This window comes from Acomys minous (genome assembly GCF_964271855.1).
Source record: "Acomys minous genome assembly, chromosome: 9".
NCBI lineage: Eukaryota > Metazoa > Chordata > Mammalia > Rodentia > Muridae > Acomys > Acomys minous.
The window spans coordinates 22,859,221-22,878,967 of record NC_140490.1 but is presented as its reverse complement, the minus strand read 5'-3'; the positions used below and the strand labels follow the sequence as shown (position 1 = coordinate 22,878,967).

Sequence of the window (19,747 nt, the reverse complement as noted above, 5' to 3'; positions counted from 1 at the left end):
TTTGAAAGAGAGATGAAAGGGGTCTATGGGAGGGCTTAGAGGGAGAAAAAGGGAGAAAATATTTAATTATATATATAATTATATTATAATCTCAAAAACAAAACTCTTGGCCAGGTGTTGTGACACACACATTTAATTCCAATACTTGGGAGGCAGGGGCAGACAGATCTCTGTGAGTTTGGTGCCAGCCTAGTCTACATAGTGAGACCCTGTCTACAAAAAACTGAACCCCAAAATGGATCTCACTAGGTATTACTTCAACATACGGATATACAAGATGGGTATGGTAGTAGTACACACCCAACTGTAGAAGGATAAAGCAGGATGGTGAGGTAGAAGGCAGCCTGAGCAGGATCCTATATCACAAAATGAAAACAAAATATACTTAAGTCACCAATGATATGAAAAAATATCAACATTACTACTCAATAGAGAACTACAAATTAAAATCTGAGCTATCAGCCGGGCAGTGGTGGCGCACGCCTTTAATCCCAGCACTTGGGAGGCAGAGGCAGGCGGATCGCTGTGAGTTCAAGGCCAGCCTGGTCTACAAAGTGAGTCTAGGACAGCCAAAGCTACACAGAGAGACCGTTTCGAAAAACCAAAAAAAGAAAAAAAGAAAAAAAAGAAAAAAAATCTGAGCTATCACCTCATACTCTCTAGGCAATTACAATTTAAAAAGATTCCGATTAGGAGATACACTTAAAAACTCTCATACACTGATGAAGTATAAAATGGTACACCCACAGTTTCTCAAAATGATGTACATAGTTATATATGACATAGCAATTTTACTTTCAAGTATATACACAAATAAAGTAGAACATATGTAGCATAAAAATTTGTATGCAAATCCATAATAGCCAAACAAAGAAAATCAAAACAATTTACATGTCCATGAATGGATTACTGGATATATAAAATATCATATGGTTATACAAAGGGTATCTGTTATAAAACAAACAAGGTACTGGTAAATGCTACAACTTGGAGATGCCCTCAAAACACCATGCTAAATGAAAAGTAGATGCAAATGATGTATTGCATAATTCCATTTAAACAAATATCCAGATAGGCAATTACAGACAAAGAAAGACTAGTGGCTGCCAGAGTCAGGCAGAAAGAAGGGATGGGTAGTGACTGCCAAGACATTCATATTCTCTGTGGAGGTGGAGTGACAAAACTGTCCTGGAACTGGAAAATGTTATAATGATGCACCTTTGTAAATATACCAAGCACTACATTGTACACTCTAGAAAATTAAAAATAAACTAAAAATACAGTTAAGAAATACATGGAGATATAAAGTTTAAAATAAAATACTCAAAAGTAGTTAAAACTGTAATTGTATGACTTTTGAGAAAACTGAGAATATTAAAAATCAAGGGATAAAAATGAAGACATTGTGGTAACTGTAGACAATAGAGACAAAGATAGAGATGTCAAAACTGTCAAAAAAAAATTAACAGCCAGGAAAGAACAGTGTTATGCACAGAAGAGGTTTAAAAGTTCCATTAAGAATGCACACCACGGGTGTTGTACAGTAGTATGCCTGTGACCCTGAGTTGGATCCCAGACCTCTTTCCTCCCCTGTCCTACCACACACAAGATATCCCAAAGCTAAACTAAACTAACTCACTAAATAATCCACATAAAAGGTTCCCTCATGACTTCTAAATCTAATGTACATGAAGGATTACATGAGTTAAATATGAGAAAGTAAAGAGACATAGAAAGTACATATATGATCTATATAACGTCAGAGGAGAGATGAACAGAGTTCATCAAATGCAAAACTGAAATTTTACCAAAAGTATGGCTTTTGCACACTATAAGCTCAAGACAGATGAAAATGTGTTACATTTTCTTGCAATGAATCCAAAGCACTCCAAGGGGATGAAAGATAGGCGGTGGCACACTGCACACCAGAATGTCAAGTCCGCTGGGCAAAGACTTTTATTTACTCAGAACTGTGATGAGCTCAAAGGAAGAGCTCAATTTTAAAGTATTGCACTTTAAAATTATTAAAATAATCACATATGGATATTTAAGAAATTAAAAATGGAATCCTAATAGATGAAAAAAAGCAGTATTCTCAAGTCTGAAACTTGAAAATCCAAGGAAGAAAAAAAAAATCCCTCAAAAACCAATAAGAGTATACTACAGTTCAGATCCAGAGTCAGAAGCTCAGCAAATACTCTCACACTGACACGCATTCTAGCCCTCTGTTATTTAACCGCCAATATTTTAACATATGTATGTATGTATGTATGTATGTATGTATGTATGTATGAATGAATATATCTGCACAATTCTAAGGAATTAGCTCTTTAAATACCTATAAAATATCCACTCAGAATTCACTGGAGCCAGGCTGGGTATATATCAGTTGCCTGTGTTCAATGCATGACATTTCCATCATAGTCAACTTAAGGAATACACAATACAGAAAACAAAAAATATGGCCTAAGAAAAACAGAACAGATAAAATAATTATGTAAGAAATCTAAGGAAGAAACGAAAAATCTAACCCTAAAAACCTATTCAGTATTAACTAAACTTTGACCAATAACCTGTTATGATCTATTCAATATTAACTAAACTTAATATCTATACCTATATATATGTATGTACAAATGTATCAACAAGACACCCTTCCAACTTAAGAAGTTCAAGCCAAATAAAACAAAAGCAGCACAGAAGCAAATGCTAAAACAAGGTAAGGACGATTTCTCACCAACTGATTCAGCTCATCTACTTAATTTTCACAGTGAAGAAAATGACATTTTTATGCTGGAGATTTAACACATACAAAAAATATAAAGAAATCAATATAATCAAAACACATGTAAGTATCGCTGAGAATGATGCTTTTTAAATACTTGATCAGCATAATTATAACAAGTTTTTGCTCTTTTAAAGTCAAGTGCTCTCTCTTGCTGAGTAACTGTAACATCACTGTTTACATCACTCTTCTTTTTAAACGAGAGACCTGCAGGCAATGCAGTTAAAGAAGGAGCTCAAGTCGCAGAACTACTTTGAATACAGCAAAAAAAGTCAAACCACAAAATATCCTTTGTGTTTCTCACATCAGAATACTTTTGTAGCTGGGCGTGGTGGCGCAAGCCTTTAATCCCAGCACTCAGGAGGCAGAGGCAGGTGGATCGCTGTGAGTTCGAGGCCAGCCTGGACTACAAAGTGAGTCCAGGACAGTCAAGGCTACACAGAGAAACCCTGTCTCGAAAACCAAAAAAAAAAAAAAAAAAAGAAAGAAATACTTTTGTAAATTTTATTTGATCTAATATGTAAAGCAAAATTTTATATTATATGATGTTGCATTAGTCAATTTCAACTGTAAATTCAGTAAAGAATATAAAGTAAGAGCACTGCTATACAATAAAACTATAATCTGAGGGCATAATCTGAGCCAATTTAAATGCTATGCCAAAAGGCTTAAGAAATGTTTATAGTTTTCTGGTAATAATAAGAAGTTCATTTAACAGATTTATTGAAAATACTGACATAAACTTCAAAAAAGTAGCCATAATTCAGGAAATTTATCATACCTTAATTTTTGGAGGGCATTCTCAAAATGTTTTCAAGACTCAGAAAGTCACTTCCATGTAAGCTGTTAGCAGCAATAGTTACACTGTCCAAAGGAAGTGACAGTGCAGATTCTGGGTTTTGACATCCACAGTTTACAATCGATAAACATTGTGCAAACCAACAGTACTACTAAAGCTCAGCCGAGTGTGGTGGCACACACTTTTAATCCCAGCAGAGGCAGGTGGATCACTGTGAGTTCGAGGCCAGCCTGTTCTACAAAGCGAGTCCAAGACAGCCAAGGCTACACAGAGAAACCCTGTCTCGAAAGCCGGTAGGGGAAAAAAAAAAGAGTAAGAGTACTAAAGCTCACCAAAATGACAGCTCCAAGCTTGACACAGAACCGCACACCTGTAAACCCAACACCTAGGAAAGCCAAATAAGAAATATCACGAGCTCAAGATTAGGCTAAAATCTGTATTACTGCAAACTCACAAGCACACTAAGCAGCTCTCAGAAAGCCTCTCATTTGCATCTTTAGACACAGTGGTCACACACACACTTTTCATTCAACTTTTTCTATCAATAGTGGTACAAAGATAAGTTCCAACCTTTCCAAACTCCAAACATAAAAAAAAAAAATATGAGAACATCATCTATGGCAACCGAGTTTCTAATTCATGCTGTGTTTATTCCAATATATTTTTTACAACTGTGACTCACAATCCATTAGCACAATACGTATTTAACTCAAAATCTCAACTAACTTGTAAACCTACAAAGACTGCACAGCTTTCTCTCACCATATTCATTCCTCCTGCATACGGCAATCAACAACACAGGCTTCATGAAAGTAGCAACAATTAAAAAAAGAACAAGTTATCCGCAAGTAAAATACACAAGCCTTAATATCTACATCCCCTCAGTCAACTGCATTCACTAAGTCACTGGGCTTCCAGATATACTCTGACCATGCCTTATGTCGCCGAGAATACAGCTCTACTATAACAAGGATATGCGTTAAAGAATGCAATCTTCCTAGGTAAGATTTTGGAAAAGTAATAGAATCATAACGGTTTTGAGAATCAAAAGATTAATCCATTAAAAGATTTTATAAGAAGATGGGGGAAACTGGGCCTCCCTAGAAGAAGTGGAGGTCACCGGAGGTCTGCTTTTAAGGGGTCTATCTTAACAACTGCCTCTTCCTCTATTGTCTCTCTCTGTTTCCTAGTTGACCTAAGGTAAATAGAACAGCTTTTCTTACCATGTCTTGTTGTCATGATGCTGTGACTAAAAACAATGGAGCCAGCAAGCCAAGTAAAGACACTCATAAATACTACAGAGCTAGGCCAGAAGAGTAGTGGCTCAGTTGGAAGAATGCTTTCCTTACATGCACAAAGGCCTGGGTTTGATCTTCAGTACTGGCTCAGCGTGTTGGCACACGCCTATAACAGCCGGAGTTCAGGAGGTGGAAGCAGAGCAGGAGCTCAAAGTCATCTCTGGCTACACAGTAAGTCCAAAGCAAGCCTGGGCTATATGAAACTATCTATAAGATTATCATGAACAACTAGAGGTCAAATCATAAAAGGATAACAATATCATAATAGCTCACCCATATGAGATTTCTATTTCATGGTCTATTAGTGAGTGCTATGGTTTGGATGCAAGTGTTAAAGATGTGGTTCAATGGATGGCACTATTAGGAGGTAAAGGAACTTCTGTAGGGTGAGATGTACTAGGAGATACTGAGATCCTTGGAGACATGAACTTGGACAACGGTATGTGACAACAGTCAGCTCCTCTTTCTCATTTTTGTTCCCTGGCCATGAAGTAAATAACAATGCTCAACCAAACCACACACCCCATTTGTAGAAAACAACAGCAACAAAAACATAGAACTACACAAATACTAGGAAACTGAACAATGGGTCATTGAAGGAATCAAGGAGGAAATTTTAAAATTCTTAGAATCAAATGAAAATAACAGCACAATTTACCAGAACCTCTAATATATAGCTAGAGAAATTCTAACCAGGAAATTTATATGTAAATGCTCACATTAAAAACTCAGAGACGTATTGTTTTTAAAATTATCTGTATTACCTGTAGGCCCAGCTAGCAATCACTCAAGACACAGACACTTGTTATATTTTAAGATAGCCTTAGTTAACCTGGGGCACAGCAGATATCAATCCTCTAAATTGCCTCCCATAGTGGAACAGGCATGGGATCCCTGTCTCAATCCCATGCCATCTACTTCTAATAACTTCTATCAAGCTACCTCCCATCCATAATCCCAAATACCTGCTCATGTTTTTCATCTGGGCTGGATTCTCCATCCACGCCACAGGCCATGTGCTTCTCCTCCAGCTAACCCATGGCAGCCTTTTTCTCTTCATTTCAGGTCTCCCTCTCCTGGTGGCGGTGTCATTCTTCTTCCCAGAATTCCTCTCTCCTAGCCCCACCTATCTCCTTTGCCCTGGGTGGGATGGCTTTTTATTAAGCAAAAGGTTGGTCACGGAGACAGGAAGCACTAATTAGCATCAAAATACATCAGACTACCCCCAACAGAGAGGGCTCAGCAGTGATGGTGTACGCCTTTAATCCCAGCACTCGCCTTTAATCTCAGCACTCGCCTTTAATCCCAGCTCTCCGGAGGCAGAGGCAGGCGAATAGCTGTGAGTTCGAGGCTAGCCTGGTCTACAATGCTAGTCCAGGACAGCCAAGGCTACACAGAGAAACCCTGTCTCAAAAAAAAAAACAAACAAAAAAAAAAAAACTCAGAGACGGAGCCGGGCATGGTAGCGCACACCTTTAATCCCAAATCATACATGGGAGAAAACTGCCAGACTGGCCCACAAATGATAATAAGAAAATAACATGTCCACTAGAAAACTGAAGCTAGATGTGTATTTCTCACCCTTCACAAAATTCAAACCAAGAAGGATCAGAGACCTTAGCATAAGACCTGAAAATTTAAGCTGCTGGAGGGAACACAGGAAAGACTACTTAAAGGCAGAGTCACAGAGAAGAACACTGTGAAAAGTGTGGCATTAGCCATTGAAGTAAACCCAGTGTCTGACAGATGGGATTACATGAAATTAAAAGGGAGGAAAACTGAAAATCAACAGGGTAAAGAAAGAGTCTACAGAATGGGTGAGAACTCTGCCAAACCTAAATTTACAAATCTTCCAGTAAACACAATGGGCTAATAGTGAACCAAACAGACAACTCCCAAAAAACACAAATGGTCAATAAATTTTTAAAAGATGTTCAATGCCTTAGCCATGAAAAAAATTAAAATTGCTTTTAATTAAGTGGAAAATGCATCTCAGAAGTTAACCTAATTAGGAGAAAGGAAAACTGCCATCAGATCTCTGAGACAGTTGAGCACCTGGCCCAGCCCTGCACTGTTGGGGACAGAGATTGTAAGGCTTTCCAGTTGTGCCACCCTGGGACGTCTGTTAGGTTAACTTCTGAGATGCATTTTCCATCATACATTACTCTCTTTCAGGACTTTTGCCTTAAGTGTTTCCTGCTGCTGCAGGCTAGGATCCACTGCTCTTTTTCATCCAGCCTGCAGAACCCTACACTCTTTAAACAGTGCTTTTAAAACAGCATTCTCTGTGAAGCGTTCTTCATTCCTCCCACATTTTCTGCCCCCATTGCTGGAGGAAGCAATACATGGCTTTCTCAGCTCCCTGGAAACAATGATTCACACACAGATACTTCTACTGGTATTTGGGATTCTAATTCTTTTTTAATAAAACTATTTACTGGGCTCTGCCTTGCCCTTGCAAGCATTGACACTGAGATACAAGTTGGCCTGGAATATTTAAGGGTTCCAAACCAAGTTCAACAGTAATTTAAACTAATACTTTGCTCTTCTCAAAACATTAAGTGTTTTACCCCCTCCATGTTCCTGTAATCATCACAAATTCACTGATCAGCAGAAATTTTATACACTTCCCAGGTTCAGACCAGGAGTTTAAAGTATGTTTTTAACTACCATTTCTCAATTCCCACATTAAAACCCTAGCACTGCAACTTCTCAATAGTATCAGAATTGGTCTTGATAAGTATTTCAAAATTTAAAACAGCATCTCCATGAACTAGACTTATTAAAACAAAGATCCAATCATGATTAAGACACTCACACTAAGGAAACAGAAAGAAAATTCAAACTACACTGTAATTCAAAGCTGGGAATAGTGGCTTTAGCCACTTTGGAGAGGGAAGACTACAACTTTGAGACCAGCGTGGACAATATGGCACATGGTCTCAAAAATTAACAGGCATTGTGGCATGCATTTGTTATCCAGTACTGTGGACACAAAAACAGGAGGCTCCTTGGGGCTCACAGACCACCCAGTCAAACCTAACTGGTGAGCTGCAGGCCAATGAGAGACCCTGACCCATGGGAGGTACAAGGTATTCTTGAGGATGACAACGAAGGTTCTCCAGCCTACACACAACACACACACACACACACACACACACACACACACACTTGTTAAAAAAAGATGTTTACTAATCTGTACACCTAAAGTGGACAAATGCAATAAAAAATTATACACCAAGCTAACAGCAGCTATTTCTAAAGTAAAAGTCAACAGATTTCTGAAGGATGAGTTTCTTTTTATCTATATGCTTCCCTATCACTTAAACTTTTATGTGAGCATATTCCTATTATTTGGGTAACTAAAAGTACAGAAAGACTTGAGCATACTGAAAAGTCTTGTCCAACTGGATCAGGTAAAACAAGTAGTTAGTTACACTGCAAATAAAACTACAAGTGTGAAAGCATAATTAATGAAATTTTAATGTACAAAGTTTCTCCATATTTAAACTTAGAATCTACCACAAAGTATTAGATAGAGGATACAATCAATACGAATCACTAAAACATCACACTTCCAAGTGCCATTACAGAGCTGACTTTTTAGCTTTTATGTGTTTGTGTGTATGTGTGTGTGTGTGTCTGTCTGTCTGTCTCCAAGTGTGTGCATGTGCTGAAGATTATATCAAGGCCCTGTGCTCTTCCTCAGAACTAGGTGCTTAACACTCTCCAACTACATATAGCCCAGGATTGCCTTAATTTGCAATCTTCTTGTCTCAAGAGTCTGGCATTTTGGGATTACAGGCATGCACCACACCTTCTCTTTCAATTATAAAAAAATGTACATGGTGAAAATGGAAGAAGGGAACCAAAGGGGTAGGCAGGAGAAATGATGGATATGAGCAAAGTACAATTACAACATCTATTTTTAAAAAGTCATTTTGAGCCAGGCATGGTGGCACACACCTTTAATCCCAGCATTCGGGAGGGAAAGGCAGGAGGATCAATGTGAGTTCGAGGCCAGCCTGATCTACAAAGTGAGTCTAGGACAGTCAAGGCTACACAGAGAAACTCTGCCTCCAAAAAAAAAAAAAAAAAAAGTAATTTTGAACTCTATTTTTTTGTATGATAAAAAAAAATTATGTCAAAAATAAAAATCAATTTTTAAAAGTTTGTTAGATGGGGTCAGTGGTACAGCACCTCCCTAGAATGGCAGTGGAAAAGCTAGGTTCCATTTCCAGTATTGCATTAAAAAAAGTTTTTCCAAGACTGTTTTATTCATTTGCACATGTACCTAATCCCAATCTAAGAAAAAACATTAGGAGTATTAGAGGTAAGTTTAGAAAAACATCAGTTGACTCAAAGAAATGATTACTGAATTCCTTTAGTTGTTGAAAATTTGTAATGGACAAACTTTTAGTTACATGCAGAAAACAAAAGCTTAAATTACCTTTCAATACCAAAAGGCATACTTAGGCATGGTGGTGCACACCTTCAGTCCCAGCACTTGTGAGGCAGACACGGGCAGACCTATATGAGCTGGAGGCCAGCCTGGTCCACATAATGAGTTCCAGGACTACTAAGATCCTGACTCAAGGGGAAAAAAAAAACAGCCAAAGCAAACATAGTGAAATCCTGTATAGAAAAGAAACAAAATGAAATTTTAAAAAAAGAAGCAAAAGACATAGTTTTATTACAATTGTTTAAGTCTATAAAAAGTTCAAAATAAATGTCTAGCACTTCGTCTTTTTATTCCATAGTTTAAAAAAAAAGTCAGACTGCAGCAATTCTACCTGCTTCCTGAACATGTTATACAGAGAAACTTATTATTTAAGTGTTCTTTTGTCTAAGAATGGATATAAATAAACTAATGATCACCAAACACAAGTTTATATAAAAGCCCAAAATACTTAGGTATCTTAGCTATCCTGCATATTCTCAATAAAAGTGATGATTTGCACAAAGAGTACATGTTGGTAATTAAGTCCAACTAACTTGAATAACCTTCTGCCCTTCAACCCACCACGGGTCTGTGGAAATCCAGACTGCAGCATTGTTCACACTTCACTGTTCAAACATTTATATAGTGCCTGGTCTTTGTTCTCAAGAGCACACATCTGCAGGGCCGCAGAGCATTTGCATTACACTCAGTTTGTTGTCTACATCCCATAATGAAGTTACAAACAAGATTCTATAGGAGCGGAGAAAAAGAAGCCATCCATTCTTCAGAGAGTCAGAGAAAGTTTCCCCTGGAACTAAGCCTCAGGGATGAAAGGCAAAGGTCATTTTGGAAGACAAAAAAGCAGAAAAGGCACTTGTTTTAAAAAGGAACAGTGAGTGCTGTCATAGACCCTCTAATACCAAGTTTGAGATGAAGGAAAAAAGTAGAAATAAAAGAGTGTGTGTGTGTAACAGATTTTAACACTAAAAATAATTTATGAAGCAACAATCAAGATTTTTTTTTTTTGAGCAAGAGTGTGGAATATTTATCTACCTATGTTACCCAGAAAGAGGCATGAATCCCAGAAAGTCCTCAGAATAAATGCCACCCCCATGTGCCCCTTTTCCTTTGGAAATTCTGGGAATGGAAGCAGGGCCTCATGCACGCTAGGCATGCATTCTATCATGGAGCTCTAGCCGAGCCAGCCATATTTTTCTGAATTTAAATATAAAGTAGCTATTAAAAACCAATCTCATGTGAAATCGAGCAGTGCACACTTATAGTCCAAGCCTAGGGAGATTAAGATCAGACTGAGCTAGATAGTAAGTTCTGACTGGCCTGGGCTACACAGCAAGACCTTGTCTCCAAAGCCTCCAACTCCCAAACAAGAAACAACTTCACCATCTTTCTACTTAACCCTCAAATGACAGCCGTTCTACTCCCTACCTGCTAGAGGACAGATGTTAGGCCAACATAAATGCCACTAAAGAAAACCAAACAGGAGCCTAAGAAGGTAAATGAAGTTAAGGCCAGGTGTGGTAGAGCACATCTTTATTCTCAGCATTAGTCGGGGGGTCTCTGAGTTCAAGACCAACCTGGTCTATAAAATGAGTTCCATGACAGCCAGAGCTGTAGCTCACTATGTTCAGTGAGACCCTGTCTCAAAAAAGAAGAAAAGAAAGAATTTAAGGGGTAAAGTCAAATAACGAAATGGGAAAGGATGATGAAGTATGCAAACTATTCTTCAGGTGCTTTGCCTTCATGTACTACTGTGTATCGTGTGTGCGCATTGACTACAAGACAGAAGAGGGTGCTGGATCCCCTGGGTCTGGAGTTAAAGACAGTTGTAAGCCACTATGTGGATACTGAGAATCAACTCTGGGTCCTTTGAAAGAGCAACCAGTGAGTGCTCTTAACCACTGAGCCATCATTCTCTCCAGGCCCTAATCCGTATTTCTTTTCTAAACTTTTTAGTGACTCTTTGTGAATTTCACATCATACACCCCAATCCCACTCATCTCCCCCTCCCTCCTTAACTGCCCTCCGCCCTTGCAACCTCCCTCCAAAAGAAAACAAAGCATACTCAGGCACGATGGTGCACCCCTGTAATCCAGCACTAGGGAGGCAGAGGCAGGTGATCTCTGAGTTCGAGGCCAGCCTGGTCTACAAAGCAAGTCCAGGACAGCCAAGGCTACACAGAGAAACCCTGTCTCAAAATTACAAGAAAGAAAGAAAGAAAGAAAGAAAGAAAGAAAGAAAGAAAGAAAGAAAGAAAATATGAACAAGAACAACAAAAATCTTGCTGTGGAAGCTGGAGTGTGTCAGGTGTGTCACACTATATACCTTCATTACAATGAGTCACTGGTCTGGCTGGAGGCCTCTGGCTTCGGCTACACTATCAATACTGGATCCTCACTGGGACTCCTCTCAAGACATCCTGCTGTCCTGTGTCATGGAGATCCTGCATCTTCACACATTCCAGCAGTTCACAGACGGGGTAGATGTTAGGGTGCATCAACTCAAAGCCCTAGATCTGGGCCTGGATGTAGCTCAGTTGGTCAGCCTGCTAGCCCTCCCTCACTCATGCCACCAAGGCCAGCTGTCTCACTCTGCCAAGGAGAGGGACAGGGGCCAGTTTTCCTGCCTAAGCTATGTTTTTTTTAAAACTCTGTATATTAGGTCAGGCATGGTGGCGCACACCTTTAATCCCAGCACTTGGGAGGCAGAGGCAGGCAGATCAATTTGAGTTCAATGCCAGCCTGGTCTACAAAGTGAGTCCAGGACAGCCAAAGTTACACAGAAAAACGCTGTCTCAAAAACTGAAAAGAAAAAAAAAAGAAAAGAAAAACCTCAGTATATTAAATACTTCATCAGTTTTCCAATATCACAAAAAGTAACATGAAAGGAAATAAACATGTAGTTTGGAAATATAATCTGTCTTCCTATACATATTTAAATTAATGTACCTTTTAAATATAACTTACAAGATAAACAACTTTCTCATAAAAACTAACGTTTTTCAAAGAAATTTTTGCTTTTATTAACAATAGAAATCTGTTAAAACACACAAACAAAAGAAGCAATGACTGTATAATCTGCCATTCCCTCAAAGGCTGTGTCCAGGGCCTTAGCAGACATGTTTAGACACGGCAAGGAAGGAGACAATCTTGCTTTCTTCTGTTGCAATGATGTCCTTGCCATGTCCCTGGAACATATAATATCACTCTTCTTTCTGTGCCCTTTCCTAAGCAATTCCTTCCACCTCAACTTCTTTCCTTGATTCACTCTTACCTCCACTTTGCCTTTTTTCTAAGTCCTTCAGTGTAGCTGAATCGCTTTTCATCCATAAACTATGTTATCCACCTAACTTTCTCTAAAATCTTCAGTTGTTCTAGAAATCCTACTATACAAGTTAATCCAATACACCAGTCTGCTTGCTTGTTTTGCTTTTGGGTATTTAATCATTTTCATTTCTACTGTCAACCCAGCATTTGGACTTAACAAAAATCACATCCTCTTTAAAATGTCAGTCTTGAGATGGCAATGTTTATGGGGGTTGGCCCTGCAGATGACACGTCAAGAACTAAAATTCCTGTGCCCAAATCATGGCTCTACCATTTATTAGCAATATCAACTCAGGCGTGCTGACCTTTCTTAAGTCTCCCTACCCCTCGGTTTCCTCAAATAAGCACCTCCCACAGAGGTGAGGATTAAGTTCGTATGTAAAGCAGGGGTCCTCAACCTTCCTGACGGCTGCAACCCTTTGATACAGTTCCTCATGTTGTGGTGACTCCCAACCATGAAATTATTTTGTTGCTACTTCATGACTGTAATTTTGCTATTGTTATGAATTGTAACATAAATATGAAATATATCTAATGTGCTACCCCAAAGAGGTTGCAACCTATAGGTTGAGAATCATTGATGCAAAACATTAGAAGAGAAGAACATAGGACATAACGGACAGGTTAAGCTGTACTTCCTTTGCTCCAGGCCCTTACTGTACACAACACTCCATCACGTCTCTTAAATGGTGATTTTTGACTGTTATGTGACTGCTATTCAAAATTCTCTGGAATTCACTAACAATAAGGCCATTCAAATATGCTCACTTATAATCCCTTCTGTATAATTACCATATGGGTAGACTACTTGCTCAATGACATTTCTGAGTCAACTGAAGAATTATCTACTATCTGCTATAAAAATTGAAGAGTTTACAGTCCACAAAAGAGGAAAAGATGATATACAAAAGGCAGGTAAGACAGCTGTTAACATCCCTAAGATGAACTGTACACTGTGGCAAAATTGGCACTCTCCATAAATTTAACATTAAAAAGTATCACCTATGTATCCCTGATAATACCCAAGCCCATCCATAACTATATCTTTCTTTTGCTTGATAAACTAAGTTTACCTCAAAAGCAAACACCCAAAAGTGTTATCTAGACTTCCTTTAGCCTACATTTTGCCAGTTTCCTAAAATGCACACCTATTAGCTGAATAATCAAAAAGTTTCAAGTAGCCAGGGATGCTGGGTGATACTTGTAACCCTAACCCTGAGGAAGCTGAAGAAAGGCTACTATCGCAAGTACTGTAGATACAGAGTGAGAAAACATCATGTCTCAAAATTCCAAAACACATGCTTCAAGTGTTTATTACTTCCTCCAGCTTTCACTAGGCCTTCCATAATTGCAAATGCAGATATGGTCACCAACAAAGTCGACCAAAGGACATGATACTCCAGTTTCCTACCTCCATGGCAAAGTGCCTATTGGGACAAAGTTATTACCTTCACTATCTTCTATTTTTAAAATTACTTCTATATCTGCCATTGTATTCAACAATTTCTGGCCTTAGGATGTAGCTCAATTGGTACAGTGCTTTCTTAGCTTGTACAAAGTCCTGAGCTCAATCTTCAACACTTATAAAAATGGATGTGATGCCAAGGGGAATTCAGTGCTGAGTTTGAAGACAGCTTGACCATACATGAGAGCCTGTCTAAAAACAAAAACAAACTTCTTACCTTCCCAAGACTCTAAAGCACAAAGGCAACTGACGAAGCACTGTTGTTGGTTCACTCTTCCTGGAGGCTTTAATAAAAGCCAAGCACAGGGTACCAAGTGATCTACATAATGATCTCAATCCCAAAATATTAAGGGAGCAGCAGACATGGCTCAGTGGTAGAAAAGATGTTTAGTGCACACAAGCCCAAGGTTTCTTTCTCATTACAAAAATTAAAACTTTAAGTAAGCAATACTATCCACAGATAAGAAAACTAAGGCTTAGAAGTGCTTAAAAACAAACTTTCCTGAAATGATTTTTTTTTTTTTTTTTTTTTTTTTTTGGTTTTTTGAGACAGGCTTTCTCTGTGTAGCCTTGGCTGTCCTGGAACTCACTCTGTAGACCAGACTGGCCTCGAACTCACAGAGATCCGCCTGCCTCTGTCTCCCTGAGTGCTGGGATTAAAGGTGTGTGCCACCAACGCCCGGCCTTGCATTTTTTCATATCACAATTATAAATCAGATATATTAGGTCTCAGAGCAGTTATGAACCTGACACATGAGAGCTCTTGAAACCACAAATTTCATACACAAAGCAGTAAGTAGTATTTGGCCAAACTGGTTTGGTTTTCTTTTTTGATCTTCCAGGGTCTGGCACAGAATGCATGCTCAATAAAAACCTATCTGTCTAAGCCAATACTTTAAAATTAATTCCTAAAATAATTTGATCAGAAAAAGAAGACTTGGAGCCGGGCGTGGTGGCGCACACCTTTAATCCCAGCACTCGGGAGGCAGAGACAGGCAGATCGCTGTGAGTTCAAGGCCAGCCTGGTCTACAAAAGCGAGTCTAGGACATCCAAGGCTACACAGAGAAACCCTGTCTCGAAAAACCCAAAAAAAAAGGGGGGGGGAGAAGACTTGGAGATTGTTTAAACTAAATTAGGTGATATAATAATAATTACACAAAATATACCCTTAAGCCGTAGGTGCTATTTTAGCCAATAATACAAAAAGGAAAAAAAGTGAAATAAACCGAGTCTACCCTTGAAAGAATCCCCCCTGACCCTCACTCTATCCTGACTCTGAGACAGGGTCTCAATCCTGTCTTCCTAAGACTCATCAGCACAAAAGCAATTCACAAAGCAGTTTTTGCTTCTCTTTCCCCACAACCTCCCCCCTCCCCCCACCCCAGCCCCAGCTGGGTCTTAAACGCATTAAGCAGCCCAGGCTAGCCTCAAACATGAAGCATTCTTCCTGTCTTTCCAGAGCTAGGCTTACAGGTATGTGCCACTGCACTAGGCACTATTTTTCAAACAAGAACTGCAGTTGGCAAAGCATGTACTGTAAGCAAATCTGTCATCTGATTAGGCTAGACCTGTTTCCCAAGGACATAAAAAGGTAAAAATGTAAAAGCTGGTTGCATTAAGACACCAGTAGTCAACTAATGCTGGAATTCCATAAATTCTATAGTCATTTACAAGGAACCACAGGTCATCTATGAATGCACCTAATGTTAGCTTTCAAGGAGAAAAGAAGGGGGTCTGTTTCATGGGTTAAAGAGCATCTCGTGAAACTCAGAAAAAAAAAAGTTAACACATTTTTTAGTTCTCCTCCTACACACAGAACAGGTTATAGGCATTATGCAAGCACACAGCACTTAGGGATCTTTTCCTTCTTTTAAAAAAAAAAAGTAATTTAGTAATTCTTTAATTCAGTAGCTACACAAGTATTACTTTCTTCCTCTAAAGGCTCAAGTTTCTTTCATTTCAAAACACCACTCTTGAAGGCAAATTCTTCTTTGAAAAAAAAAAAACTTAATCGTGTCACTCAGAAAGAGAGGGCAAAAAGTCAGGAGACAAAACTGGAGACAGTCCTATTAGTCTTATGTAACTTATTTTGAGTTGGAATTAACTCAATAGTTCAAGCAAAACTTTGGGTTTAGACCCAAAGATAAGCTCTTTAAAATATTCTCCATACATACACATTTTTTAAAAACTAAAAGGATTTTTTTAAAGTATAAGCAAGTAGCAAAGTACAGTGCCAAGAAAAAAAAAAGTTAAAAGCACAGTCAGGCTTGAGGACCTTTAATCCAAGCACTTGGGAGGCAGAGACAAGCAAATCTCTAAGTTTGAGGCCAACCTGGTCTACAGAATGAATTCCAGGCCAGCTGGTCCCTGTCTTTAAAAAAAAAAAAAAAGATTACAAATGACAGTATTGAATGTAATTTAAGAACAAGCTAATTTATTAATACTAATTTTAGCATATCATCATGTAACTATATCTACCAAAGAAATTAAAAAATGACTTTCAAAAGCAATAGATTCCTATTCACCCAACTTGAAAACCGAACTCGAAAAATGTAATTATTCCAGCTTAATTAAATTGCCTTTAATTTTTACAAATTACTTCATCAGGGGCAAACATCCATCAACCTTGCAAAAACATTAAGTTTACACTCCAGTTATCCTACCAGATAGGCCCTGAATTGAAATCAACTAACTATAAGCTATGTGTTAACTACATTTCACCACAGAAACACTTGAGCCTCCATGTAATAGTGGCCACAGATTCCGGCATTGCTCTGGGAACTGCTGCTTGCTTAATCAAGCACCGAACAGCAGATTCACCTTTCTAAAAGGGCTGAAAGCAAGAGGTCAAGTTTCACTATCTACTTTTCCTAAACAATTAGTAGGGTTTTGGGGTTTCGCTGGGAATGACCAAGTTATCAAGAAGCCATCGCCCTACTGAGACACTTAATGACAATACCTGCCTTGTTTTTCATTCAGCCACTTCGATTCAATTTCCACTAGAATTCAGACACACAAAAAGCTGATTCCACGGCCTCGAAGAAACGTTTGTTCCTCAGGGAACAAACCTTGAGATTCCCACATACTTTACACCTCTCAGGGAGGACAAGGAGAAAGAAAAATGAAGATTGTAAAAGACTTGTCGTGGCATTACCTTGCTCGTCTTGTGATCAAACCAGACGAGAGCATGGTTCCTTGACAGCACTTTGCAATCAAAGGTGGCATTATTCTGCGCCGGTCGACAGCGTGCCACCGAGCGGCCGATCTTGATGGGCTCGTCCAGGTAGACGTGACGCTCCTGAAACGGGTGCGAGTTCGGGCGGCAAGTGAAGATGGCCAAGGCTGACGGCATCGAGGACAGGCTGCGGGGAGGTTTGTCTCGACCAGGGACAACGAGGAGGAGCTCCTCCAGGTTCGGATTGCTCTTCACAAGCCTACACCCCTATCCCCCCAAAAATTTTTAAATTAAAACAAACTGAGCATTGTCTAAGCATAACCAGTGAACATCAAGAACTCGTCAATTGGGCAGGAAGACAAGCCAGCGCAAGCCCCATCACCTCCTTTCAAATACAGAAGCTTCTTGACCAAAAAAAAGTCCCCAACTAGCAGCTTTCAGTGCATCTTCCCTAGGAAGAAAAGGCTCAAACATTGGGCAGCTTCGGCCAAGAAAACTCCTGGAAGACAGTTTGAGGACGGGAGGTATCCGAACAGATGAGTCACACACCGATTCTTGCGTTTTGTTTGAGATCCCGGCCGCTTCTCCCCTTCGGTCGCGGAAACGTTGCAGCACTGCAGCATGTAGCCAAGAAGGTCCTTCGGGGCACGAGGAAGCGGAGCCGAGACGACCTCCGGGCGGCCACCGCGAGGAGTCCTCGGCGGCCTCGGGCGTGAGAAGCGGTGCGGGGACCGACGGGGACGGGCTAGAGGGCCAGCGGGCCGGGCTGCATCGCCCCTGCGGTGCCGAGGCCGCCCGGGAGTGGCCAAGGGGTCCCCCGGCCAGGCGTGAGCCGAGCCGAGGCTGGGAGGGCTGCGGGGGACACGGGCTGCCGCCGAGTCGCGAGTCCCGGGCACCTGGCGGGTGTCCCCCTCCCCTCCCTCGCGACCAGGGCGGGGACCCGGCTCTGCAGGCCGGTGCGGACACAGCGAGGCGCTAACCCCACCGAGGCTGGGACGCCCGGGCCGGCGGGAAGTTGGTTCGGTGGAGCTCCGGCTTCTGCGTGCTGCTCAGCACACGGGCCACCTCCCCTCAGGACCGTCCCCGCGAGGGTCGCATCTCAGGGACCGGTAGCTCCCGGAGGACGGCGGGGTGGGTGGGTGGGTGGGGGAGGGAGGGAGGGAGGGAGGCTGGCCCGGAGGTGGAGGGAGAGGCCTGGAGGCCGGGGCTGGGTCCGCCGCAGCCTCCTCCGCTCGCAGCCAGTGCGGCAAGCTTCAGGCGGTGGCGGACGAGGCAGGAAACTTTCCGACCTAGTGGAGGAAAACACCAAAACAAACGGCGGTCGGCAACCGGCGCCCGCCCGCCCGCTCCCCTCAGCCCTCGCCCCCTTCAGCCAGCCCCCCGCCAACCCTGGTCGCCGGCTACGACCTCCAGCGACCTGTCCTCAGGCCGGCTACGGGGACCCGAAGCCAGGACAGCACGCCGGGTTCTGCCTCCCCTACCGCCGCCGCCACCTCCACCGCCGCCGCCGCCGCCTCTGCTTACCTTGCCAGCATTGGCCGCCATAGTGACTCTGACTGAAACCTACCGGGTGCACCGCCACGGGAACGCGCACCCTTTTCAAGGGCCCTCCTCCGCCGTCTCCCGTGCCGTAGTCCCGGGATGTCACGTGACCGACGCCGTGGACGCCATGTTTGTCTCTGGCACAGAAGAGGGCGGACTCCTGTTTAATGTGCCTCCCGGCGCCATCTTTGTTAAGGGCCAGAAGCTTCAAGCCTCCCGACAACCTTAACAACCATCTTGGGTAAGGGCAAGGGAAACTTTTGAGGGGTTGAATGTTTCCAAAACACACTGCGGCGACTTCCTGGTTCAACTGATGAGTAAGGAAGTACCAACTTTTACTAAATGTATTTTCTGTAAGTCTCACTGAAAATTTAACACTTGAGGAGGATCCAAGCAAAGGAAAGACTCATTAGCAGCCATCGTAGCTGTGGGCAACTGAGTCACTCCACTGACCAAATTCCACAAGTCCCTGAATTCCATTTCTAATTTCTCTCCTTTTCACTTATGTGACAATGATTCTCGGGACTCCCTCGAACATGGATTCTAGCCTGGAAGTAGTAACAGCAGAAACTTTTCGGGGTTTTGGTTTTTTTGTTTTGTTTTGTTTTTTTTGTTAGGGGGAAGGCCTGGAGACAGGGTTTCTCTGTGTAGACCAGGCTGTCCTGAAACTCTCATCGTAGACCAGGCTGATCTCGAATTCAAAAATTCACCTGCCTCTGCCTCCTGAGTGCTGGGATTAAAGGCGTGTGCCACCACTGTGGGACTTGAGACCAGAAAGTTTTAAAACACATTACCAAAGAAGGGTCAAAAGTGTCTAGTAGGAAAATATGGGGTATTACCCAACTAACAATCCTGACAAATGTGTCAAACCTGAGAATCACGAGACCATTGTTCGAA

The 19,747-nt window shown here is 41.1% G+C and overlaps 1 protein-coding gene across 23 annotated transcripts in view; it reads right to left on the bottom strand.

The window, feature by feature from the left end:
* The window catches only part of SLMAP (sarcolemma associated protein), a 115,147-nt gene extending 96,200 nt beyond the window's left edge, over positions 1-18,947 (bottom strand). For all 23 annotated transcript variants that reach the window (XM_084793940.1, XM_084793929.1, XM_084793935.1 and 20 more), the window contains exons 1-2: positions 18,833-18,947; positions 17,288-18,597 (exon numbers count right to left, since the gene is read on the bottom strand). In XM_084793940.1, the coding sequence (XP_084650066.1) occupies positions 17,288-17,485 (198 nt within the window). In that variant the 5' untranslated portion in view covers positions 17,486-18,597; positions 18,833-18,947. The remainder of the gene's footprint in view (positions 1-17,287; positions 18,598-18,832) is intronic.
* Positions 18,948-19,747: the final 800 nt, after the last annotated feature.